At 50.2% G+C, this 26204-nt stretch overlaps 1 protein-coding gene across 2 annotated transcripts in view; it reads right to left on the reverse strand.

The window, feature by feature from the left end:
• The window catches only part of PAPPA2 (pappalysin 2), an 89388-nt gene that overhangs the window by 22519 nt on the left and 40665 nt on the right, over window positions 1–26204 (reverse strand). For both annotated transcript variants that reach the window (XM_069022826.1, XM_069022825.1), the window contains exons 8-16: window positions 25791–25919; window positions 24690–24781; window positions 24226–24419; window positions 22940–23077; window positions 19325–19460; window positions 18899–19121; window positions 9599–9770; window positions 7343–7520; window positions 4750–4963 (exon numbers count right to left, since the gene is read on the reverse strand). In XM_069022826.1, coding sequence (XP_068878927.1) covers window positions 4750–4963; window positions 7343–7520; window positions 9599–9770; window positions 18899–19121; window positions 19325–19460; window positions 22940–23077; window positions 24226–24419; window positions 24690–24781; window positions 25791–25919 — 1476 coding nt within the window. The remainder of the gene's footprint in view (window positions 1–4749; window positions 4964–7342; window positions 7521–9598; window positions 9771–18898; window positions 19122–19324; window positions 19461–22939; window positions 23078–24225; window positions 24420–24689; window positions 24782–25790; window positions 25920–26204) is intronic.

The raw sequence follows: 26204 nt of genomic DNA on the forward strand, positions 1-26204 counted from the left end.
ATGTCCCCATCAGACTTTGCCTTCTCTCAAATCTGACTGAATGCTTTGCTCTGCCTAATGTTCAAGGTAAGCAAAGGCACGTGCCAAGAAGTACTAATCCATGCTGCATATCCAGCTCCACAAGTAGCACTTTCCCCTTCTTGAACTTCCTGGTTCACAGGGTGTGATCCAGCTGTAGGACTGGCAAGGGGGAAAGCACTGGGGGTTACGGAGATAGAAGCAAACTGGTAGCGGGAAGTCCCTGCAACAGCAACACCTCAGGCACTGAGGCAGCTCCTTTAAAGACCAGGAGCATCCCAGCCACACACGACTTCTCACCGGCCACTGCACCTCCCTGCTGCTCTCCCAGTCGTGGCGGAGGCCCTGTGCCCAGGAAGGCCTGGGGAGGCGGGTCAGCCATGGGGAGGACACGCTAAGGCAGCTGCAGTTTGCAGAGGTGCAGGCTGTGGTTTGCAGCCCTGTCATCCTCACAGGGGCTCCTCGCTTGGATGTGGTGCTGGAGTGACCCCAGTGGGAGCCAGCACCGTGCACGGCCTCTCACACCTCTCCCCCTAACCTGCACTCCCCTCCAGACCACCTTGCTCTTGGAGGCTCGACCCACTGCCAGCATCCATCCAGGGACTTCAAACACAGCCCAGGCTGAGCCCAGGGTAGAGGGTGGGGTGTGGACCACTCCCACATATAGGAAATAAGCAGTTCATGTGGAAGTGTGGAGAAGGGAAGGGAGAGGCTTTTAAAAAGAAAGTATATACCTAAATACACACAACTTCATAGGAGCTTGAAATTTCCGGACCCCCTCCCACCCCCTAACTTCTTCTGATCTGGGTCAGCGGCACTTCTTGAGGATTAACAAGGAAGCCAGGAAAATCAGAGTCAAGCCTCCAACCAGGCAAGCCTAGTGGACAGAGGAGGCAAGGAGACATCTGAGGCCAGCCAGGGCTGTCTCTGAGGTGAAGGCATGAGCACTTTCCCGGCTCCAGGAGTTGAGCATGCAGGGCCTGGCAGGGATCCAGCCATCTTCTGAGGCAGCCAGCCTGGGGGGAGTGGGTTTGCTGTGCAGGAATGGTGACAAATGAGTCTGAAGCCTCATCTTCTATGGCAGGAGACTGATGGCTTCAAAGAGAATAGGGGGAGAGAGATTTGTCAGTAAATGCAAGGGAAGCTGCACCAGTGTGCAGGACTCTCTGCTGCTGTGCTCTGAACAGCCAGGCCAAGCTGGGCTGTAAATGCTCAGAGACCTTAGAGGTGGAAGTGACAGAGGAACCTGGTTGACAGCCTGGGTTTTCTTTACCTGGCTGTTTGGCCCCCACAGCTGTGTATGTTTGCCTTTTATCTGCAAGGGGCCAGATATGGGCAGGGGCAGCAAGTGCCTTTGTGCCCACCACACCTGTGCCTGGTGCCCTACTAAGCTGCAGTGCCCCTGGGTTAGAGGCTAGCCTGCTTGCCCAGCTGTGAACTTTCTGGTTTCCAGTTCCCAGTCTGCTGACTCCTTCCAGTCCCCATTTTCTCCTCCACACTCTCCCACCTCCTCTCCTTCTTCTTCCATGGTCTCTGCAGTTTTTCAACAGGGGGAGAAGGAAGAGGGACCGACATCTTCATGGAAGCTCACTGGGGACTGTGCTGGGCTCCCTTGATCTCTGGTCAAAATGCAGGCTGAGACTTTCAAATCTGCCTGAAAATGCCCAAATGGTTCTTTGCTTCATTCCCTCAACCTAGCAGAAGGAGCTCAACCCCTCACAAAGGCTGCTTGGAGATCACCAAATCTCTTCTCTCCAGGGAATCATCCCACAATGGGCAAGTGAAACAAGTCCTCTGAAGGGTCTGACCTCTTAGGTCCCCAAATTGAGAGCATCCTCCCAATATCAGAGTGCTCCTCTAAAGGATCTCCTAGCTATTATCACACAATCATGGATCTGTCTTGGGTTGGAAGGGACCTTAAAGATCATCTTGTTCCAACCCCCCTGCCATGGACAGGGACAACTTCTACCTGACCAAGCTGCTCCAAACCCCATCCAACCTGACTTTGTCGATTCTTGTCAGAGATCTGCTTCAGATGGCACTTCTTATGCTGGGAACAACAGCAAGGAGCACTGTGGGTGTGATGCCCTTTTCCCCAAAGTATCTGACACCCCTGACTTTCAGGCCAGCGCTTTTCAATACTACAGCTCTGGGTGATGCTGAACATTTCTCCTTGATAGTTCACATCTTTGTGTGATCCAGGTGATGGGTTGGTACTGCCATGGAACAGGTCCTGCCTAAATCCAGAGAGCTCCCATCACAAAGCGCAAATGTGCATGCTAAGTTCCACTTATTACCCTTCCTCTGGAATTAGAAGTGAAGTGCCTTGGCAGCTGGAAGCCGGGCTGTTACATGGCCTCTCCAGGCTGATAACAGATCTCCTTTAGGAAGAGTCAAAGAAGTTTTACCCTTCATGTCAGCACTGTCAGTCAGATGAACCTGCCAGCAGGAAGCAAATTTCTGGCAGGATCTTGATTACACGATCAGTATTTCCTCAAGGATCCCTTGTTGACAAGCAGCGATTTCCCAAGGGCCTTTCTTCACCCAGGTTAATAGACAAAAGCATCTCCGACACAACTGATTTCTTCATCCCTTTCTCTTCCACTTCAGCTATGGGAAATGAAATTTCAACTATGATCTCAGCCCCTTCTAAGCATCCTTACTGCTCCTGAAGTAAAATTCAACTAAAAAAACAGAAGTGAGGGAATTGCATGAACATCCGTGTCCAAGATCATCTTGGCTTGCACACAGACAGCTGGGTCCCAACCACGGTTCAGGCCCGCATAAGTGGGCACCTCCACATGAGGAGCAAAGTTAGAGCTGGAAGAACAATCAAAGGAAGCCTGACTATAATTCCAAGGGTGAGCTAGTTAGTGGGCATGAGGAATCTTCAGTGTCAGTCACAGGTTATGCTTGACTTTTGTCCAATATATAGTACACACAGAGAGTCCTGCTTCCTTCCATGCATCGACATCTGTATGGCACTAAATCCTTTAGCAAGGCTTGTGCTTGCTGGGTTGGTGGACAACAGGGAGACAATAGATCAAGAACTCAGTTTTCTGAGCCCAGAGAGCAGAAACCCCCAAAAACCTGATGTCCAAGCCGCCAGCTCAGACCCTACTTTCACACCAGCACATCAGGAACCTGAACCTCATCAGTGCTGGTTGCTTCCAGAACTCTCCATCACCTCGCTCTCTCCAAAACTGGCATGATCAAAGAAACCAACCTCTCACTCGGGCAGCTCCCACCCTCTCCTTGCCAGGGCTGAGACACCAGAAGGAATTCCAGCAATCCAGGAACTGATTTAATGGCTAGCAGCTGCTACACCCCACCAAGGGGTCTGTACTCCTGCTGAGTGTACACCAAGAGTTCCTAATGAGATGGTACAATGACATTTACAAGTCCAAGGAAAGATTTTCACTTGGGGTGGGCCACTCATATAGGAGTTAGTCTGCATGATAGGAAAGCAATACTTTCCCTGGTTTTGTTAATGTGGTTTTTGTATTCCACCATCAGAGATGTCCGATGAAGGAGCAGCAATAACAACTACAAATGTGAAAATGCAATGTCAACACGCATTGCTATGAAAACATAAACCACTTTGCATGATTCTCCTTGACTTGTCTCACAGGCTGCTCAGACCCACGTCGAAGTTACTCACACATCAGAGGAGCCTCGGGATCTCCCAGGGGTCATCATTTTTGCCAGCAGCTGCTGCAGCAGGACAGAGGGGGCCTAACTTTGCAAGCTGAGTGGATCTGTTTGAATGCCCAGTGCCTGCAGTGCCACAGGCATGAAAGCTGCTCTAGAGTTTGCAAAGCCGTCCATGTGATTGCAGCCATAATCACCATTTGCTCAGCTCCCTTTGGCCCAAGAAATGCTCCTAACACTGTGAAAAGCTGTTTACAGAAACCACTTCCTTCATTACAAGGCAAGAAATTTGGCAACTGCTTCCCACTGCACAACAACTCTACCCCAGAGCAAAGAAGAGATGAAGTCTGTATCCAATTAAAACTGGAAGGGGGCATTAAACAATTAACACATAATTACCTGATTTGGGCTAGAATCAAGGCTCTGGGGAGGACCTGGCCAGTGCCAAGGAATCTTTAGTGACCAAACCCAGTGGGGACTTTGGCTGGAGGAGTCACAGACAAAACGCTGCTTTACTCCCCAGCATCGCAACACTGGCTGAGAGCAGGGCTAGCGAACCACCAGGAATTTTTCCCCAAAGCATCAGGAAAAATCTTCCCCCATTGAAATGCCAATGCTACAGATTAAATTTAGCCGAGAGGCACAGCAGGCGAGATGTTAGCCCTGACAAAAGGCAGCCATTCATTCTTGCAGTGCCTCCATTCTACATTTTACCGCTTTTAGGAAAGACAGGAGCTCCAGGAGTCTGCCAACATCTTGTAAATGTCTAATTACCTGAGAGTCTGCAAACACTTAATTTGGTGCTTAACTTTCACCAGTGAGGTGCACAGGAAGATCTGCTTGTTTCAGGTCAAAGCGCTTAACCCACACGTGTGTGCAACAGCACCTCGTTCCCACCGGGTTCACCCAGACCAGAGAATGCCTCTTGTATTTTGAGAAATCTCTGTGATCAGAGCAAGCTGCTCTGCCTTCTACCTATCAAGTCAGGTCTTTGAGACTGCCATCATCCCATCACCTCCGCTCCTCGTGCACACTGGGAGGAGGAAAGAAATGGTGATAACAGACCTGCCACAGACTTACTTCTTAGGCTTGTCCGCTGCGTTCTCGGCCACGTGGTAGCCAGGCTTGCACTTGTAGCGACAGACTGAGCCCACATCGTGGTTCCCCTGCAGGCACCGAGGGACCAGGAGCTTGGCGTTGGCCACGGCGGGCGGCGCGTCACACTCCAGCTTGCAGTAGGCTTCGGGCAGCGACCAGAGACCATCCTCCAGGCAGGTGAGCCACTGGTTTGTTCCTGACCCCAAAAGAGAAGCAGCATGTGGGGTTACAGCCGAGCCAGGGATGGAGCCCTGCTGAGGGGAGTTCAGAGCAACCAGCAGAAAGTCCTCTTGTTAGAGGGTATACTGATACCAAAGGGTCCTCTTGTTAGAGGGTATACTGATACCAAAGGGTCCTCTTGTTAGAGGGTATACTGATACCAAAGGGGGCAACAAACATGAAGACCGCAGACTCCATCACCTGCTTGGTCAGGCTGTAGCAGAAAATACTTGAATGCAGACAGAAGTATGGAAGGGTCAACTTCTAGAGGCTGGAAAAAGGACCTTGGTTCTGCAAATCTCCCCAGATCGTTCCCTTAAACTTGCCCTCTTCAGTGGTGCCTCAGGACAGCCAGGGGCCTTTGTGTAAGATACCTCTCTGTCATGTTCAGTTCAGCCCCCTTCATTGTCCCCAACTGCTTTTTGCAGCTTGTCCTTACCTATGCTGATCAAGCTGTCATACCCTACTACAGGTGCAGTGCAAGATCACAGAACCATGGAACGGCTTGGGCTGGAAAGGACCTTTAAAGGCCATCTAGTCCAGCCTCCCTGTGCCATGGGCAGGGACATCTTCCACCAGATGAGGTAGCTCAGAGCCCTGCCCAACCTGGCTTTCAATGTTTCCAGGGACGGGGTATCCATCACCTCTCTGGGCAACCTGAAAGTCAAGACGATGGAAAATGCCACAAGGACAGATGTGGGAGGCTTCACTGGTGGGAATTCAAACCACCCATCATTAGAGGTTTGGGTTGAGCATTACAGCCCAGCTCTTTGTTGTCCCTGCTAGACCCAGCTAAATGGGTGGCCAAAAACTGCTCGGCTCTGGGTGCCTGTGGGAAGTGCCCAGGACTACATCACTCACATAGTGTGGATGATGGATAGCTCACTGGGAACTGCTGAGCAAGAAAAAGAGCTGGACTGGAGTGAATGGGACTCTTCCTACTGAGAGGTTTGCATCAGCACATTTGTGGCGCAGCCAGGCTGCTCTACAATTCCTTCAAACATCGCTTTCTTTTTACAGAAACACTTTTGGAGCGGAGACAAGCTCACATCTCTACTCAACGCTTGTGTTCCTGATGGGTCAAGGCTGGCAAGGGTCATGTCCCACCTCTGAGTGCCACACAGCCATGTCACCCTTTCCTTGCCTATTCTTAGTGTTTATTAGCCTTGACAGCTTGCTTGTAAGGATGCAAGTGTTTGGGGGGAAAAAGCAAGGAACATGTCCCTGCCTCAATGGCTCAGTTGTGTCAGCTGGACTCCAAGAGTTTCCCCACATGGCTTGGCAGCCCTGGCCAAGCACCTCCAGCCATCATGCTGGAAGTCACCCAGGGGCCCATTGAGGGGATGCCTTCCCACTGAGGGAGCCCATGGCAAACCTCACAGTGACTGCAGCTGTGAGTGAAAGATCAGATTAAAGCTCTGCCCTCAGTTGACCAACCCTAGGCAATGGGCATCAGTTCGTGCAGAATTTGTGTTGTTGAGATGACATTCGCACGCTACCCTTTGATCAGCTCACTCTGGGGATCTGCCACCATCCTCCCTGTCATGAAAGGAGACCTTAATTCTCTGCGGTTTTTGCTCCTTAGATTTAACTTTAAAAAAAAAAAAAGAAGTAAACAATTCTCATACATTTCAGTTATAAATGTCCCCATAAAATAGGGCATCCATTAAAATGATTTGTTGTATGTGATTTTTCAGAGCAAAGGCACTGGTGGAAATTCACAAAGTCCCAATGCTTGAAGCTGTCAAGGCAATTATCCCTGAAATCCCATCCAGCTCAGCCCTTGCATAGACAGAACAGTAGCTCTCTTTCTCTGACTTGGCTTAAAAAATTCCTGTGGCTACCGATGGAGTCGGCAGAATGAAAGCCAGGCCATGGTGTGTCTGGGTGGTGAACATCTCCCAGACCTCTCTGCAGCTGTGGGCATCGGTCTCTACGGTCTTATAGAGCCTCAGGCCCTCTGAACCACAGGCTTTCCCAGAGCCACCAGGCACAGAGCCACTTCTGGCTCTCTGAAGTCCTGTCTGCCTGCATGCTGCTTGTCTCCATCACCGTGATGCTGGAAGCTGGACCAGTTATCAGGAGAGGACATCGCTACACCTGGAGGCGGATGGATAAGGGCTGCCATCCAGGGGACGGGAGTCAGAGGGAATTATCCCCACACTAGGATGCCTCCACTCCAGGGGGAGGGATACCCATAGTTTCACAGGAAGCATCACAAGAGCCCATCCAGCTGGCAAAAGCCAGGATAAGTGAGAAATTCCAAGTAGCAATGCTCTGTTTGAACTGCTTGGGACAGGCATGGAAAGGTGGCATCAAAAAGGGTGGTTAAATGTCTCGACACTCCAGACCATACCTTGAAGCTTGGCTGGGGGGATGCAGGAGAAGGAGCATCTCTGCAGGTAGGTGGTCCCCGTGGGGCAGGAGAACTCGGCATAGTACACGTGGGACTGGTCAGGGACACGGCAGTCAACGGGGTCACAAGTCACAGATCTGTCCCACTGTCCCGAACTGCACGTCAGCACCACCTCCTGCTGCAGAAAAAGCAAAGCTCCATCAAACTCCCGAAGGGAGCTTTGACCTACAGGTGTGCCACCACAGCAGAAAGGTCTGAGCCAAGTTTCAGGACGAGGAGATCTTTCCAACATTTTTCCTCCCCCAGTGTGCCCTTTCTCCCCACTCTGGACAACGAATCACAAAGCCCTACCTGTTCACAGGGAGACATGTGGGGTGTGAGAGCAGCACATGTGCCTTGGGGTAACTATCCGGCCACTGTGCATGTTATGTTGTCTAGCCACATTAAGGAAAAAAAGGAAAATCCCTTCAAGATACACTGAAACCTCTTGAGCTAAGCTGTTCCCAGCTCTGTGCGCTGTAATTTCCTCCCCTAAAAGATCAAGTCTTACTTCAACTGTTGTCAGAAAGCTCTTCTGTCGATACTTTTCCCCTAAATGTACCAATTCCCTCATGCCTCAGCCCACAGACCCCACTGAAATCATATAACCTCCTTTACAAATCCTAATTATACAGCCCCTCTTACTCAGCTGGGCAACTGCCTGACATCAAAAACCACCATGGTCCCACCACTAAATAGGGTCAACATGTGCTACAGACTTCATCAAAACTGAGTGGTGGATGATGGTTTGCTGTGAGCAACCGGGCTTAGTGCAAGGTGTTCCTAGCCACAACGGGGGGGTTGGACCAAGTGATCGTCTAAAGGTCCCTTCCAACCCCAACTGTTCTATGGTTTCCATTCCCAAACTGCTAGCCCCAGCCCAGCAGCCCTCAGCCAGGGGCTGCAGACCAATATTCCTGATGTCCCTTCACTGGCTGAGCACAGCCAAGCACATGACCTTATCCTCCCAACCAGCATGTCTTGATTGAACCTGGATGTGGTGGCTCTGAAGGACATCACTAAATTTGAGTCCGGCACTCCCAATGTGCAGCAGGATCATAGTGTAGCTGAACTAGGTGGAGAGGATGCTTAGGAGAAGAGCTTTGTGCGTTTTCCTAAACAGGGTCACAAGCCAGTCATCACTGCAACATCCCTGGAGGGCTCAGGGCAAGGCACTTGCAAGCTGCCCTCTGCTGTGACAGCCACTTGGGGTAAACTCTGTTCAGAAGTTTCCCATCTCACTGCCAAACACAGGAAAACTGTCACCCGAGGCAGATTTATTTTGTGTGGTTTCATTTTGGAGAATGGGAACATTTTGTTTTCCCTGGGCATGCCTTGGCCCACAGACCCCATGGCCATGTAATTAATGACCTCCCGGTGATGAGCAGTGCATCTCCAGCTGCCCTGTTGCACTTCCCAGTGCCCACCTCTCCTGTGGCCCACACTGCAGCGTGGGAAAGCTGCCTGCCAGGTGTCATGAGCAGATCTCCAAGCAGAGGAAGGGTCACCCTGCTGACATGGCCCAACCCACTTCTGTCTGAACCAAGCAAGCCCACGCTCTCGCTCAGTCTGGCATGTAGGCCAGCTCAGCCCCAGAGACTCCTGTTCCCCCCTCCAGAAACAGCCTAAGGACAGGACACTCTGTCCCTACACCCCTGCCAAGGTGACTGCCTGGACCAAAGCAGCTCAGTTCCCAAGGACACATCATCCCAGGTCTCCTCAGTCAACAACTAAGAGCTGTGCTGGCTCGTGGCTTTTACGAGGTAACCCCCAACCCTCTGCAAAGTGGGACAAACTCTTTCATGGTGACCTCTGTGCCATTATTGCAACACAACACAAAGGAAGAAAAGCTCTCCATGCTCTCAGCTGCCTCTAAATATAGTTGCTCTGCAATGACTTCATTCTTTCCTGAGCCACTAACTTCAGCTTTAAGAGAGAAAACATCCCAGGGACGTTTAACTCTCCAAGCAATGCCCGTCCAGAGAGCAGAAGTATCTACCTCTCCCTCTGCTGGGGTACATCACCCTGACTTGGGACATTCCCTGCAGCAGCCTTTAGCCTGGCTGGAGCTTCACTGAGCTGGGATTTGCTGGGAAAGCAACAAGAAGGTTGGGGCTGGAGGAGCAAAGTGGTCTGTGCTCTCTCCAGCCACCTCAGGGTGGTTAAATCTTTTTCATCTAGGTCTTGATCCCAGGGGCCATACTGAGGCCCACTCACCTGTGTGGAGCCCAGCTTCTTCCCACCACTGGAGTGGAGGACGAAGCCCTTTTCGCAGGCAACGGTGCACGTCATGTGCCTCGGGCCATCGGAGCTGCAGTTGAGGGTGGCAGCGTGAGCAAGCGGTGGCCGCGTACAGCTTCCCCATCCTGTGCAGGCACCGTGGGCACAGCTGGGGAGGAGAACAGAGAAGGGATCAACCAGTGGCTCCCAGGATTACTTCAGCAAGGAAGGGCTCTCTCCAGGTGGCACTTGCCTGGAATGAATGCTCAGCGGGTCACAGATGCCCAGAGATGCACACCTATCCCTCACAGCTCCAGCTTCTTCCAGGCTTGAAGTCTCCTGACAATGATGCCAGGAGAGTACTTCATCACAGCTCTGTCTCAGCTGGACTTCATCCCAGCCCACACCTTCTCACCAACCTCCACCATGCTCTTCCAAGCTGATGAAAGGAGGCACAGCTCAACGATATTCCAAAATTTGTGCTGCCTGCACACAGGCAGAGTATGCACACTGCCTGGCACCAAAGGGGCTCATTGCAGGTAGACCAAGAGAACAAAAGGAGGGAGGTGACAAGGAGAGGGGAGGCAGAAGCTATACCTTTGTGTAACTTTTGAATCAGATATGTCAAACTCTCAATAGGATACTGGAGAATCCAACTCCAAGGAAAGGTTTAGCTAAGAGGAAACCTCTGCAAATATTAGGGAATCATCTTTGAGATGTTCTTCAGGTCCTGTGCAGTCCCCCTTCATATCCATACAGCTACACCACAGCCTGTGGTGGAAGGGAGGAGCTGGATATACCACTGGCTCCTCAACCCCACTCTGTCACCTTCCCCCTCTGCTCTGATGGTCTTCAGCACCTCTGCTTTTCCCACAGGCCAGCACAGCACCCCAAGCCTGTGCATGCTGATGCCAGGCTCTTGGGGACCAAGACCATCTCAACGCACACCTGTCCAGCTCCACAGCCTCAACCGTGGCCACCAAGGTGAGATGCAGCTAAAGGGAGGGATAACCTTCCCCTCAGCACCACTGCAAGGTGCAAGAGGTCCCAGGAAAGTTTGCAATGCATCACCCATTCCTTGGCTTGCAATGCATCACCCACACCTCCTCCTCCTCATCACTGCAGCAGTCATTAGGTATTGACTATTCAAGCATCCCAAATCCTTAATGAGAACCAGCGCTGGCCAAAGGGTTACGGTCTCCATCAGTGAAATGCAGCCAGTCAACTAATTACCTGGGATGGAACTGGGACAAGATGTAGGGCAATACAGCAGCTCCATCAGCCTGGCTTTATCTGTTACCAAGTGATACAGGTGCAACACCTGACCCCAGCCCTCCTCAGTCAGGGACAGAGGTGCTGCGTGTTCAGGCAATGACTGGGGAGAGAAGGGAGGGAGCTGTACCTGAACGCCTCGCTCTCCTCTGCTCCCTGCTTGGCACAGGGCTGCCAGCTGTTTTCAGGCACTGCCTTTCTCCCAGCAAGGCAGAGGCCTCTGCCTCTTGCCTTTACTCAATGTTTCCAGCCAAGGATGCACAGAGCTAGAAATACCACAAAAGACACACACACACACACAAAAAAAAAAAAAAAAAAAAAAAAAAATCCAAAAACCAGCAAACCCCAAAAAACCAAATCGGTACCGACGCAGACGTTAAGGGAACGCAGTGTGCTGTTGACTCTGGACAAGTCCACCAAGCCAAAGACATGGTGGAAACCTGCAGGCCACAGCCCCAAAAGAGCTGGTGGGCACAGGAGGGGACCACAAAGGAGAACAAGAAGAAAGGGGCTGTTTTTTCAATGCAGACCTGTTTATGAAGTGAGAAATGGTTTCAGGGCAGCTGCTGCAAATTCTTTCACTAGCTTATATTTCCATTTGCTTCCTTTTTAAAGAATTTGTTTTATGAGTGCAGCGTTTGTCAGGTCATTAGCTTCTGAGGGCATCTGGTACCAATTGTAGCCCTCTCCCCTCCCCTCCCGCAGTCACCTTCTCTGGGCAGTTGCTCTGCTCCCTGCCTGTGCCCCTGGCTCCTACTTGCTCCCGTCCCCAGTTCCACCACCCAGTGGATTGAGCCACTGTCCTAAACTTCCTTGTGTGTTTGTCTCTGGGCACCCACGTCCTCTTTCCAGCCTCGCTTCTCCATTCCATCCCCTTCCTCACCAGTCACGGGTACCCAAGGACACGCACCTTTCCACCAGACCAGGTTGCTCCAAGCCCCCTCCAAACGGGCCTGGAACACTTCTAGGGACGGGGCAGCCACAGCCTCTCTGGGCAGCCTGTGCCAGGACCTCAGCACCCTCACAGCCCATGCTCAGGGTGTTGAGTTACGGAGCTCACGCCCATCGCGGCACGGGTTTGAGGGCGTGCCGTGGCATCCTCCAGATGCATCCAGGCCAAGTGCTTGGCTGGAGCAGCTCTGCTGGTGCTGCTGGAGAGACAGCACGTTGTCTGGGGCAGCCTTGGCAGTCGGGACAATGCTGTTATTAAGTAACAATTAAATGAAGCACTAATCCTTTTGAGCGCTACCGGGGACATTTCGGTTTTCCACCAGTTCAGAAACGTAACCAGCAGTGTGGTAGAAAGTAGATCAAGATTATCAGCAAGTTTCTTACGTATTATAAACACAAAATGTTACATAGGGTAGTTATGCATAAGAGATTGATAATTACAGGTCATAACAGCAAAATATTTCTGTTTATATACATCACATATATAAATGCTCATGCACATGTTCTGTATGGGCATGTAGATATATTTTAGAAATTACAGAAAGGTTTGGGTTAGAAAAATTACCTTTCTCTTTGTCCCCAAAGATGACTAACTTAGCACTGTTTTCTCTGTGATTAACAACACCCCTAATCCTACAAATACCCCCTAGATTTTGTTTTGGAAATGATCTGAGACCAAGCAGCTCAAATTCTGAGCAGCTGTGTTTGTCCCACACCTAGCTTTGAAGTCTGGTGCTGCTGTTCCAGACCGGAAGAGGAGCTCACATCACTGAAAGCTGTCTGATTTTCTCAAATATATAAATAACATTAAGAAATACATATCAACCCAACCTGCAGACACTGCCTTGATTGTTTCCTTTATCAGCATCATCACAGCTATCACTGCCGTACTTGGGGCCAGGACACTTTTGAGCCTGATGGGGAACAAGTGCAGGTCAAAAGAGAAAAGAAGCCCTGTGACCTGGCCCCATCATGATCCACATGCTATGCCAGGGCTCGGGTAAAGTGATGGAATAAATGACAGCTCCCAGACCCTGGAACACCCTAACAAAGGCTGGACAAGGAAATGGTGCAGTTAGCCCAGTTCTGATCTCAGCATGAAGGAGCTCTTTCTGCTTTTGATAATAAATGAAATTTCTGTATCACAGCTGCAAACTCTTGACTTCTGCCCATTTCTGATTCAGGCCATATAAGATGTGGGACAAGCCAACATTTTTTTACATTTTTCTGCCCAAAACATCAAAAAAAATTTCCACTTCTATCCCAGCATCTTTTGAAGCTCAAACTAATGATTTGTCGACAACATTTTTACAAAATACCAAGGTTTTTCTCCTAACTTATTTCATGTCAGCACAAGCCTGCACAATACCCTGGGCTCACCAGGTCCCACAACATCAAAGAAAGTTTCAGGTCTGGAAATCTGTGAAATTCTGCCTAGTGATGGCCCTAACTGCTCCAGAACGGTAAGAGCTTTGTTCTGAAATGGGAACAATTCTATAAACTAGAGCAAAGCTTTTCCTTTGGAATCCTTCATCCTTCTAGAATAAAAGCAGCAATAGAGCGTGTTAAGCCAGTGGTGGCAAAGCTAGTACGGTAATACTACTTTGTTGTGACAAATCCCAAATTCTGAAAAGCTGAAATTTCATGTTTTACAGCAATTACTTAATGCAACACAGAAAACACGGATGGATTTACCCACGTCAATTTAAGCCAAGTCAAATGCAGTGCAGCTGCCTAAAGTATAATAAATCATCTGCACATTGCTTCAGTGTCTGCTCAAGCTTTCAACCCCAAGATTGCTGCTGAAACATCCCTTATCATCAAGCTCCAACTCTCAACAGCAGAAATCTGTAAGTTCTTCTCATGGTGCGAATTTTTGGGAGAGGGGGGTTATAGGAGATGCTGACAGAAAAGTAAAGGCTCCAGCCAAATCTCCTGAAGTTAAAAGTCGTCACTGCACATACTCTGGTGGAGTCTGGATTGTAACACTCAGCATCAGTGAGATAAAAGGCGTTTACCCCAGTGCGGTCTAGCAAAAGAGAATAGCTAGGAAATGAGAAAAGGTGTTTTGGAAATACTTGGGAATGTCTCCCTTCGGGCGTGTTTCCCGCGAAGGTCAAAGGTCCCACTTTTCCAGTCAACCTGATGGCAACCATCCTTGTGGGAGCAGCTGCGTGTACAGACCCAACGGTGGTGATGCTTCTTGATTACAATCTGCACTGAGGTTGCCATCTCAAGAAAAGGTGTTTGCTTCTGTACATGACTCCAAAGGAAACTTTGCAAAAAATAACATCCCTGTGAGTCATCCACCGTCATCTGCCTCAGAGACAGAGAAAAGGCACCAGTAAGACATCAAATGACCTGTTGGCCCCTCTATAGCCATAGCAGCAAAGGGGGGAAAAAAAGAAGGAAGAGTAGATAAATCTTAATGCCATTTCCAGACAGTTCCTTCCCATGTTTTTTTTGTTGTTGTATACTACACCAAAGTAATTGTGTAGAGGCACAGAAAATGAGGTTGAATGGGATGTCAGGTTTGGTCTAGTCACCTTCCCAACCCAAGCCAGGACAGGCCGCACCCAAAGAACATCTTTATCCCTATCAGATCTCCACAGGAACACACTCTACCTCATTTTCTCATCTTGTCCAGAGGAATTAATTTCTGAGCCACATCCATCACCATGAAAGACATAAAAATAGCAGAGGGATTTCAAAAGGGAGCTGCAAGCAGAAGCCATAGCTGGGCTGCAAGGCTTCTGCTGTAAGATTTAAGGAGGAAAAAGTATTTATCATGACAGAGAGGAGACAGTGAGAGCATCTGATGGCTCTGTTACAGACACACTGACACAGAAGAGATCTCTGCTGGCAGGAGGCATTCAGACCTTTCTGACAAGGACAGAACGAAAGCAACAACTTTCATCTTGAAATCAGAGGCACCTTCTCAGCAGAGAGGGTTACTGGATATGAGAATAGCTCAGCAGGGGATATGGTGGACTCATCACCTCCTGCAGCTCGTGACAGGAGATGAGAGAACCTTCTGAAGGATGCATTTAATCCAGTTCCTGTGAAGAATCCCTGTGCCTGTGTACAGCATCAGGGAAGGCAGGGCAGAATGGGGGAGACTGGCTGTAGCCGAACACCGAGGGCTCTGCTGGCAAACCTGGGCCCTCCTGGTGCTTGCTCCCTTCTCCACTGGACATGGGAAGGACAGAAGGCTTCGTGTGATTCATGCAAGGTCCGCATTGGTAAGAGAACAAGGAATCGAGATCAAGTTCCAGGGAACCACTGGGAGGTGATACCTGAGGCAAGGTCAGAAAGGAAAGGTGCCTTGCACCTCGCACAACTGCTCTGTGCTGTAACTCACATTCCCTCGAAGGGCCAGGGCTCAGCTCTGCTTGGAACAAGTGTGTCAGACCAGGGTGCTCCTTTCCAGGGGGTGACACCAAGCACCCTGTTTCAAAGCTGTTCAGTTACTGTGCTCAACTCAAGATCAAATTGGTGAAAAACTTGTGCTGGGAGATATTTTTCCCTAGGCGAGACTCGCTACTCTCAGGGAAAGGCAGAAGACCTCTTGAGCATCCCCAAAAAAAGCCCATACACAGAGCACTGATCTCAAGAAACTTATTAGGCTGCAGAGAGCAAACGGGATGGGGCAGTCCATGGAACAGTGCCTGGCTCTCCAAGGGTTACCTGTGACACCTTCCAGCAGGACAGCAAAGCCACCAGTTAAAGTGAGTAACACATTCTACAGCACAGTCTTGGCCACTGCTGCCCATCAGCCAGCCAGAGACCCACAAGAGAAGTGCCAGAGGTCAACAGGCTTTGATGCTGGAGGAGAAGCACCCTCCAGAGGTCTCAGAGGCAGAGGTGAGCCCATTCCCCAGGAAAGGTGGCCATCAGGACCTTGGAAACATAGAACCATTGAGGCTGGAGAAGAGCTCTAAAATTGAGTCCGACCATTAACCCAGCAGTGTCAAGGTCACCACTAAACCATGTCCCCAAGTGCCACATTTACTGGTGTTTTAAATCCCTCCAGAGATGGGGACTCCATCCACGGGGCACCTTAAGCCAGAGGCAAAGAATCAGGATTTTAAGGTCCTTTCCAACCCAAACTATTCTACATTTCTGTGAAATAAGACACCAGCATGTCTACCCAGGGTGCCCATAAATCTTCATACCATCACACATGCAGCTCATAAATTGACCCTACATAAATTTGATGCCTGGAAGAAAGAAAACAAACCAAATAAAACCTGTTTGGGAAACAGCCCTCTCTACTGAATAAAGTGTATCAATTGAAAACACATAAACAGCTCCCTCCCTCTATCTAATTTTCTCTCCCTCACATCCATTTTCCATACTAAAGGAATCCAAACCAGTCTCCCCTCGATGCCTTACACCCACTTTTGGGGAAGCAGAGGAGGGCATTCGCACAGGAAATACAAACGCAAAGCAGATCGCCTTTTGTAGCACCTTCTTGTGAATTCACCCAGGCATTTCCCAGCATATGTGAACATAAAATAAAACACACTAAAAATAAAAGCAAGCTAAAAATAAATGTAGCAGAGGAAATGAAAAATGTTCCCCTGGTTCAGTGTATAGCCTGTACCAAGTTAAACAGGAGGGACTCTGGCTCAGTTTAAAAATGCAAAGAAAAGGACGAAAGCTGGGAAACTTTGGGTCTCCTGGATGGAAACTTGTTAGAAGTCTGATTTCTGCTCGACTTCATAAGGTTGTGATTGGGAGCAGAATGCATGGACAACCCCTGATCTGCTGGCAGAGACAGCAGAGATGGGTTCCTGGTGATGACAGTGAGGACACTGCACTGCTTTGGTCTGCAAATGCTCTGCCAACCTTCAGCACCTTGAGTGGGTCCCAAAGCAGAAGGCAACACTTTCTTCAAAACAAGCATGTGCTTTTCTGGAGCCAAACACCTGCTGCATCCTGGCCTGGAGAAAGCTGCACTTTATCAGCATAAACACCATCTCTATGCTTTCCCCAGCCCGCAAAGCACTGAGAGATCCTTCAAGATGAAAGATGCTACAGAAATACCAACCTGTCACATATTTATTATTTTGGCAAGGAGCATTTCTAGGCTGAAGGCAGGAGACCCCATTGCTTTGTTGCTTTTGTTACTGTGCTTTCTCAGGTTATTTTAGGAAAGCCCTCACACGCACGTACTGTGTACACGAGGCTGGGTGCGTGCAGACGGTCAGTTCAACTCTGTGCAGGAAGAACATGGATGGTCTGCGATCTTTCACACTCAAATGTCTCTCAGCCTCTGGAGATTTTCTACTCCTGGATTTTTATAGGGGTTTCCCCCCTTGCCCCCCCACCAGAGTCCGTCTACCTTATATGAAATGAATTGTTAGCCTTTAAAAATACTGCAAAGCATTCCTTTTGGAGATGGAACAGATTTTAAAAATATAATAAAGGGGGGATACTTGAATGTTTCCTGACTTAACAGAGGAAGATCCTTTATCATTAGCGTGGCCACTTGAGGCTGAGAGCCTAACCCCCCTCCCCCCGAATATTCGAGACTTTAATTCTGAAAATCTATACTCTAGATAGATTTTTTCACTCTGAAAACTCTGGGAATCTGATTTACTTCGAGTATTTGCTAAGGACACACACATACCCTGCAATTCAGCATATTGCTGTGAAGTCAAGGCCATGGGGAGCCCATGGGACGGCAACAAGAGGAAGAGGAGACACGAGCATCCTGTTGTGCCCCTGGAAAAGGGACACAGCTTGGTGTGCCTTGGCAATATGGGAACTGGCCTGTGCTTCAGCTATAACGAGACTTTTATGAGGAAAACATCTATTTTCCTCTCTATTTGCCCCTATATGGGCATCTCCTCATCCCCAGTCACTGCTCAGCTGTGACCAGTGAGTCTTTTCCTCCTTCCAGCCACTTCTCAGGGGAAGGGGGAAGCTCTCAAGCAACAAGAATGCAAAATTATTTTAAGGGATGAGAAAATGTAATTGAAAAACCACATCAGTTGGCCAGGGTCTTAGAAGCATGTGGGTACATTGCTGTAACAGCTACCAGGAGGAAACACGCTGCATTTCAGGTGAACACTGATCTTTTAATGTAAGGCTGAGAATAATATTTATATTCTGACTCACTAAGATTTACGTTTCTGTATAAATCACACATGCACTTAAAAAAAAAAAAAAAAAAAAGTAAAAAGCCACTTCAGGATATTCATGGCTTCCAGAACTCTACATAAATCAACTGTACCACAATCCCAGAGACTTTAAGAAAAACACACACACACACACACACACACACTCACACTCATTTGTTATCAGGGACATTCATCCATCCAGGGCCATCAACAGAAGGAACATGACAAGAGCAGCGATGAGATGACCCTAGACAAAGCCCTTTTGTGCTTAACAACCCCAAAGCTCAACTCAAAAATCAGAGCTCCTAGTGGTGTGGTTTGAGTAACTGGCTGAACTGGAGCTCTGGATCAGCACATGCAGGTAACTTCAGGGGGCCTGTGACCCGAAAGCGAAGCCCCACTTGGCAGATCTGGCTGTCATCATCCCCTCCACCCTTCTAGCACCCAGGCTGAGCTCCATCCCATCACCCCTCCTTGGGCCTCCACCTCTGCTCAGCACGCTCCTTCAGCCTGGGTGAATGGAGTTCTGTGTTGGACACCAGTCCTCGCCCGTCCTTTTGCCAGCACAACCCACTCAGAGAGCGGTGCCCTTCTGCAAGCGCCGCCCCTCGCTCGCTGCTTTGGGAGGCTTTAGCAAAACCCCCCAGTGACAACTTCTCAGCCGTTTTCAAACTTCTCCAGGTTTTCCCACCAGGAAACCGTCCTTTAGTGCAGTTTTGTACCGGCACAGAGGTCACGCACAAAATCTGAGTTTCTGCCTTCCCACTCGCTCCAGCAAGATAAGCAAATCGAGACTCATTACATCAAATCTCCCAACAATACCTCCAAAGCCATCTGAGGATAGTTGCAAAGCACTCAATGAGAAGGTAAAAACTCCAGAATTCAAACACAAATCCCCAGAGGAGACCCTGAGCAGTCACTGGGACGTGCCCTGAGGAGACCGTACCTGTAGCACTGATGGCCACAACCCTCCTCATGCTGCAGGAGGCAGGTGGTGAGGGGGTCAGAGGAGCCAGGCTGAGCCAAGGTCCGCAGGGCCACGGCTGCGATGCCCACAAGCGGAGAGGAGAAGTTGAGAAGCACCGAAGCCACCTGTGGGGATGGGTCCTCCTGGCTGTGGGTCACGTCGATGACGAGGGGGTTGTGCTGACACGACAGCTCATACATCCCTGCGAGACAGGGCAAAGAGAGAAGCGACTCGCCCAGCTCCGGGGATTTGCTTTTGCCTTACATCTGCGCCCCCCACATGCCAACAGACCAGCTTGGAGGGCAGAAGATCCTGCACAAGGGGCAGGGGACAGCAGTGAGAGATGACAGCCGTGGTGGCGGCTCCGGGTGTCCCTGCTGGTGTCACAGCCCACAGGCTGCTCACCTAAAGAGCGGTTCCGCCCATCCGTGTCAGTCAGCTGGACGGCAACCACCGGCTTGTGCTGCTGGCTTGGGACAGTGCCAGAGGAGGCCAGGAAGACCAGGAGAGAGGTGGGCACTGCAGGTCTCTCAAAGCAAACCTAGGAGAGAGGGCAAGAGAGACTCTGAGAGCAGAGGCACACCAAATACAGCTTCTCAGATCCCATATAGGCGAGAGAGAGCGAGAGCAGTAGGACAGCAGGAGCAGGCATAAGGGGTCAGAGACCCTGCAGGGCTGCAAATGGGTGCAAAGCGGGGGGGGGCAGGGGAGGGGGAAGGGAGGGAGCCAAAACAGTCCTTTCCCTCCTAATTTCCCTTCTCCCTTTTGCTAGCCTTCTCCTCACCTATTCAGTCCCACTTTGACATAAATTTATGGCATCTTCACAGCATTCACGTTTGCTACTCTTTAAATTGAGCAAGACCCAGATAACCTCTTTCCTGGTCTCCTTTCACCAGGCTCTGACTCCCACCCCACACAGAGCTGGCCAGGCAAGGGACGCACCCAGAGAAAGTAGCTACCAGCCTTATCACCAAAATATTTCCAATTAAAAAAGCCCAAAGCCCAAAGAATGTCCCCAGTACCCACTGATACGGCAAACTGTCCACCAGCCAACATGTGGAAAGGTTTGTGGGAAGAAGCCCTGCCTGCTGGGAGAGCCAGCAACTTGCCACTTGTCTACAACCCTGAAGGCAGCTGGAAGTAGCTGGGACTCTCATGGCATCAGTCATGGCAGAGCAGATGTTCTTTGGAAATGAGAAGACAGAAATGTTTTTCTCCCCCACCCTGGTACCCCCCCTTCCCCCCAGTGCCGAGATGTGTTTTGATCAAGATCTGCCCGACACCACGTTTTTGTCGAGTGCTGGCGTGAAGAAGCCCGGAAATTCGAGGCAAAGGTGTATTTGGAAAGAAGACAAGTCCTGGCCAGCCAGGCACAGCCCAAGGAGCAGACTGTGGGAATGGAGGGGACAACCACACAATCTGTGATGGCAGCCTAGCCTCAGGGTGGTTTGTGCCACGTCAGGCATTGTTCACGCACGGGCTCCAGCCCAGGGGTCCCACCCTGCAGGGAGGTGCTCAGCAGCAAAAGCCCTGCGAGAGAGGCCCCACTGCTGTCTGCTCATTCCCTTATCCAGGGCTCACTCACTTACAGGGCTGACCTGGCTGCAAGGAGTGGACCAGAGGGCTCAAACATTTTTATTTGGTATATCCCCACTGTCTCCCTTGGTGAGGTAAGTGGGGGAAGAAGGAAAAGAAATAGGAAAGCAAGAAGGGAGGAGAAGAAAGAAAGAAGAGCCAGCAGTGCTCACAGACAAGGAGCACCCTCCAAGACAGAGCTACAGCTGTGATGCCCCAAGGACCTGGCTGATTTTAACCCAGCCTCCAAGTGTGGTACCTCAGGGGAGGAGAGGCAGGTGGAGAAGTCAGGTGAGGCTTTCCCAGGACTACATCTTGGGGTGGAGAGTCAGTCCTTCCCTTCCTACAGTGCATCTGCATGAGGCCGAAAGACACTGGCCCCAAGTTAGGCCAACAGCAGCTAACTTGATTAACATCCCAATCCTTTTCCACACATATTATGTGCTTGGCCACAGCAGGCTATCTTCTTAATTTTTCTCCCTCCCTCTCTCCCTTTCTTATTCAATTTCCTGCATTACACACCCTGACTTGCTTACATGTGATTTTGATGTCTTTCCTCGTCAGATGTATTAAAAAACAAAACAGGAACAGAGAACAAAGCATGGCTGGAGATCTGCAGATGGTAACAATTCCCACGTGCAGACAGACCCGAGGGGCACGGCAGATGCTCCGTTCGGTGGCACAGACACACACACACCTCCAGCCCCCGACCGAATCACGGCACGACAGTGAGCGTGGTAAAACACCAGCACCGCTTTCCCAGAGCAGCTGTGGGTCCCTGGAAACGCTCAAGATCTGATGGAGCTCTGAGCAACCTGGTCTAGTGGAAGGTGCCTCTGCTCATGGCAGTGGGGTTTGAGCTAGAGGGCATTTGAGCTCCTTTCCAACCCTAACCGTTCCACGATCCTTTGACCCAGCCTTTCCCTTGTTTGTTGGTGCCACCTCTTCAGAAACAATTCCTGCCATCTGATGAGTTTTGTGGTGCAGCTCTAGCCTGGGTGACACAGGTGCAACAGCTGTAAGATGGCCCTGGCAGTTGTCAGGCACCAAACACGCCCTGCACGTGGGTACACATGTGCATCAACAGCACCACTCCTGTCTGGGCAGGCAGCTGTGCTAGGCAAATTGTCAACAAAAAGCTGTCTTTCCTAACCCAATATGTTACCAATCAGGCCAACTCTTAAAAAAAAAAAAAAAAGAAAGAAAGAAAGGCATATTTATTACTAGTCCATAAATAATTTTATGGGTGGAAAATAATAGCACTCCTAGAGAGAGCATGGAGAACCAGTAATGAAAGTCTTTAGTATAAACATCCACAGAGGAAGAGAACTGACCACAAGCTCCAATAAAACTGTAACATGTTTTAACCCCTGCTGAGAAGTGGAAAGCCAGCTTTCATCTAGGTAAGGCAGAGGGGGAGGATTACTGCTTTCTCCTTAGCAAAGGAAGGAAGGAGGCATGTTTGTCATGGCCAAAGACTGCAGCCAGAAAGTGGGTTGTGAGCACACAGATGAGGAAGAGAGAGAAAATTGCAAGAAGGTTAAAGGAAGTTGCTTTGGAGAGACAGAGGACCTCAGAGCAATACCCGTGTTTATATTGACTCTGGTTTGATGATTCAGCGAGCTGTCTGAGCATCTTGGGAAAGAGGCCTTCTCCAGAGAACCTTGAACTAAACAGGGAAGCTGCCCCTTGGAGCACAGAGGGAGCAGCATGCCAGAGCCTGGCTTTCCAGCAACACAAGGCAGCAGCCACAAAACCTCTAAACTGTGCCTGTGGTCAGAAACCCAACGCTGTAAAAATCCCAGTGGCCTAGCCCTCAGCTCTCCTCTGTCCCTCTCCTCTACCTGCCAGGACAGAGGGGTTTGACCCTCCCAAGGGCAGCCCCCTGAGCCCCTGCTGGGCTGCAGGACCAGCCTGTTGGGGCACAGAAGTGCCACCTCTGGTCTGGAGTCGTCAGAAGGACCTGTGTGCCACAGCTGATTGCTGTGGGCTTGGGGTGCTCAGGACCCCTCAGGATGGCAGAGGGCATCCAGCTGCCCTCTGCTGCTCTTCCCAGCCATGGGGACCCAAAGGCAACTAGGACTTCAAACACAGCCTGTGCCTACCCTTGGTGGGTGTTAAAGCACAGCTTGACTGCGAGGGAGGGTCAGGAGCAAGTCGTTTCTCAGCCTCGAGGCATTTCTGTGGTGTTTTGGTTTCATGCAGTCCTTCTCCTTGCAATCTGCCCCAGGATGGGTTTGCTGTTCACAGTGGGAATGGGGCATCTGTGTAAGGTCCAGACACAGGATTTAGGGATTTGCAAGGAGTTCAGTAGGACATGAAGCACTATATGAGTAGTTTTAAAGGTTGCTCTAGCTCCTACGGGACAGAAAAGGATGGGTTTTGTCACCAGTGCTGGGTAAAGACAAACAAATCCTTTGTGCCTGACCACATGCCCTCACTTACCTTGAGCCACACCCCCTCATTGCCCAAGAGCATCTTCTCCTCATTCGGGTCCTGAGCATTCTCTGGGCTGGGAGCACAGGGAAACCAAGCAGCCTGCAAAAGGTCCTTTGGCACCTCATGAAGGTGGGATTTACACACCTGGAAGAAGAGATTTATGTCAACCCAGAAGGCTGCAAGGGAAGGAGAGAAAAACAGCACCTACAAAACCTCAAGGAAGATTCAACAAATGTTGACAAGGACCCCGAGGTGGCTCCTAGCATGAAGACAGTTATGACGTGGCTTCCTAAGTGACATCTCATTGCCCACACGTGTGCACAGAAGGCCTTTACCATTTTTGGAGTGCTGTAAATGCGTTGTTCAAGCATCTCGTGGTGCCTGCGGGGCTGAGTAACAAACAGTGAGCCAAGCTGTGAGCTGGTAGTGAGACCAGGGCATCCTGATTTTGGCTGGGCTCATGAGATACAAAGGAACAATTCATTTGCCTGAATAACACTCTTCTGTTCCATTCAATGCCCTGTGGCACCCCAGACAGCCTCACAGGCCTGGCAGACAAAACCTGGGAGATACAGGTGTCACTGTCAAGGAGCAGACACCTGAACCCAAGGCACCTCATTAGACATGTATATCTGCGCAGTTTAATCATGCTGCAGGTCTCAAGAAGATTGTTCCTCATATCAAGTCAGTAGAAACACACGTGTAAAGGGCTAAATACGATCTCTTTACATATTTCTTGCCTTTCTTCAGCCTGCTAGGAAAGAACATACACACCACGTTAACACCGATCAGGCAAAATCCCCTCCAGGCTCTGCTCCAAGGCCCATATGAAAGATGGGAATTCTCCCATTGATTTTTCCTTGGCTTCAGATCAGAGGGCTTGGGAGCACAGTACAGATGCTGATGTGTGCGTGATTTCATCCTTTCAGGCCCTGACCTTATAAGGTATTAGACTTACGGGATTTTTTTTTAAGCCAGCCGTGGGACAAGTCACACGCTCCAAGTTGAGCATTTGGCTGGTGGGATGGGGTGGTCACTGCTCAGTGAAGTGCACGGCTCAGGGAGCTGCTCCCTGCCAGGATGAAGCACCTCTCCATGAACTGCGGTTCCTGAACTCAAGGCCTGATGCAAGAGAAGTGTGAGAAACGCCCAGGTCTTCCACTCACTCCTTGGCTGGGAATGTAGTAATCAATGAATGCTTCCAGAGCTGGTTTTGTTTGTGCCTTCCCCAGCACAGACTTTCCCAGAAAAGTGGGTGGTTTTGGTTTGTTTTTGTCCATGCCTTCACTCACCTTCACAACAGGCTCTCCAGTGACCAAGGAAGCAGGGCAGGACTTTGCATCCTGCTGGGAGGTGTAGGCCTTCGCTGCCCACAGATCCACGTATCCCTCAGGAGTGTATGGGCCACAGTCCAGGATGCTGCTGGTCCTCTCGAAGGGCTCACACACACCGTCCCCGTCATGAACGTAGCACAGGCTTGGCTCCCCTGCAGGGAGAACGGGGGTGAGCTGCTGACAAACCAGGCTCCAGGCACTCACACCTTGTTATAGGAGGCTTGCAGTCTCTGTAGCCTGGGGTTTTCCCACCACAAGGGCCTGACAAGATCTGTGGATGACTCCAGCTGCAAAGCCAGGCTCTGTTGCGATGAGGTGCATCGCCCTCTCCTCCAAGGAGCAGGGTGAACTACATACAGTTCTGACTCCTACCTCGAAAGGAGTCAATCCATTTGGACCTGTCTCAACCCCCTTGGACTCACCGACACAGTTGAAGCCTTTTTCCTTTTTACACTTCCTGGAACAACCATCTCCATCCAGCAAGTCCCCATCGTCACATTCCTCCTCCAGGCTCCTAAGAGGGCAACAGCCAGATGTATTAATAGCACCTTTGACTCAACACCCCCGTGCTCCTGCCCAGTCACGAGCAAGGAGCCCTTGTCTTGGTTCTTTTTCTGCAGAAGCAGTTTGAAAGGAAGAACCACACGTGGAATTAGATAGACAAGAGAAAACACCTTGCCAGGGGATAAAAGGAGGTTAAAATCACAGCATTTGGGAGCAGACATGATTGTACTGTGACTTTCCTCTAACATCTGAGGCAAGAGCTATGGGAGAATGGAAGAAGTAGAGAACTAAGCATCAGGAAGACGTGTTGCTGGAGAAAACAAGTATTGGAGAGGGCAGGAGATTCTGAAATGGGGCTGGGGTTTCAGTGGGAGCTGGAGAAGGAGGTAGGAGAAGGGACAGACAGAAGATTCCTCTCCCTTTCCTCACACTGCTAAGAAAACTGGTTTTAAATGAAAGTGATCCTGAGTGTCCTGGAAGTTGAAGTCTGAAGAAGCTAGAATATGAAATAATTATCTCTCAGGCAGAGCAGGTGAAGCACTGGGCTCTCTCACTGTAGAGGTGGTGCATCCCTCACGATTTGGGGTCTCTGGGCAGAGACTGGACAGCTCTCTAAAGGCACCTCACCACGTGGGACTACGCCTGTTGCAGAACCTATTCCTGCAGGGCCCTTTGTGAAAAGCTGCACTGCCCACTGCCAAAGGCAGCTCCTTCGGGTCAGACTCTGCAACAGTTCACTGGGATGAGCCAGAATCCAAGCACTGAAGCCAAGAACAGAGGCTGTTCAAGCCAGACCCCTCACACAGGGCATGCCTCTTGAAAAGACCACCTCCCTCCCCTGTGCACGTGGCACCTTACAAAACACAAACCCTACAGCTCAGTCTGCTGTGGGGATTCAGTGCAGCATCCTCAGCTGTGTACCTGTGCGTGGAGGACCCACCGCCTGCCGCTTCCCTCTGGGGCAGGATGACCTGACAGCTTACAGAAGCTCAGCTGAGAGCTCGAGTTTTTCGACTTACGTGGTCACCTTGCCATCCCCACAGTAGGGCATTCCATGCACGTGGACGAGCGGTGGGGAGGCTTCTCCCGAGGTTGTCCCAGAGACCACCTGCACCTGGTAGCGGTACACCTGCCCAGGCACGACTTCCCTGCAGGAACAGGGAGAGAACGTGAGGGAACAGCAACGTCTGCCACATTGAGATTTGCTCGCCACAGCTATAGATACCATGTGTATGTCCATGCAGTATCACAATCCAACGTGTCTTCATACTCAGCCAGAGGCAGAGCATGTGGGAAGAGAGTCTTTTAGGACACATTGCTTATTTCCCAAGGGTCTGAGCTGGGGAGAAGCAGCATTAGCTTGAGTAATCATTTTACTGGTTGTATTGATGGGAGAAATGTTTTACTGATTGTATTGTTGGGGAAAATGTAAT

Source organism: Aphelocoma coerulescens, chromosome 8, assembly GCF_041296385.1.
Source record: "Aphelocoma coerulescens isolate FSJ_1873_10779 chromosome 8, UR_Acoe_1.0, whole genome shotgun sequence".
Taxonomy (NCBI): domain Eukaryota; kingdom Metazoa; phylum Chordata; class Aves; order Passeriformes; family Corvidae; genus Aphelocoma; species Aphelocoma coerulescens.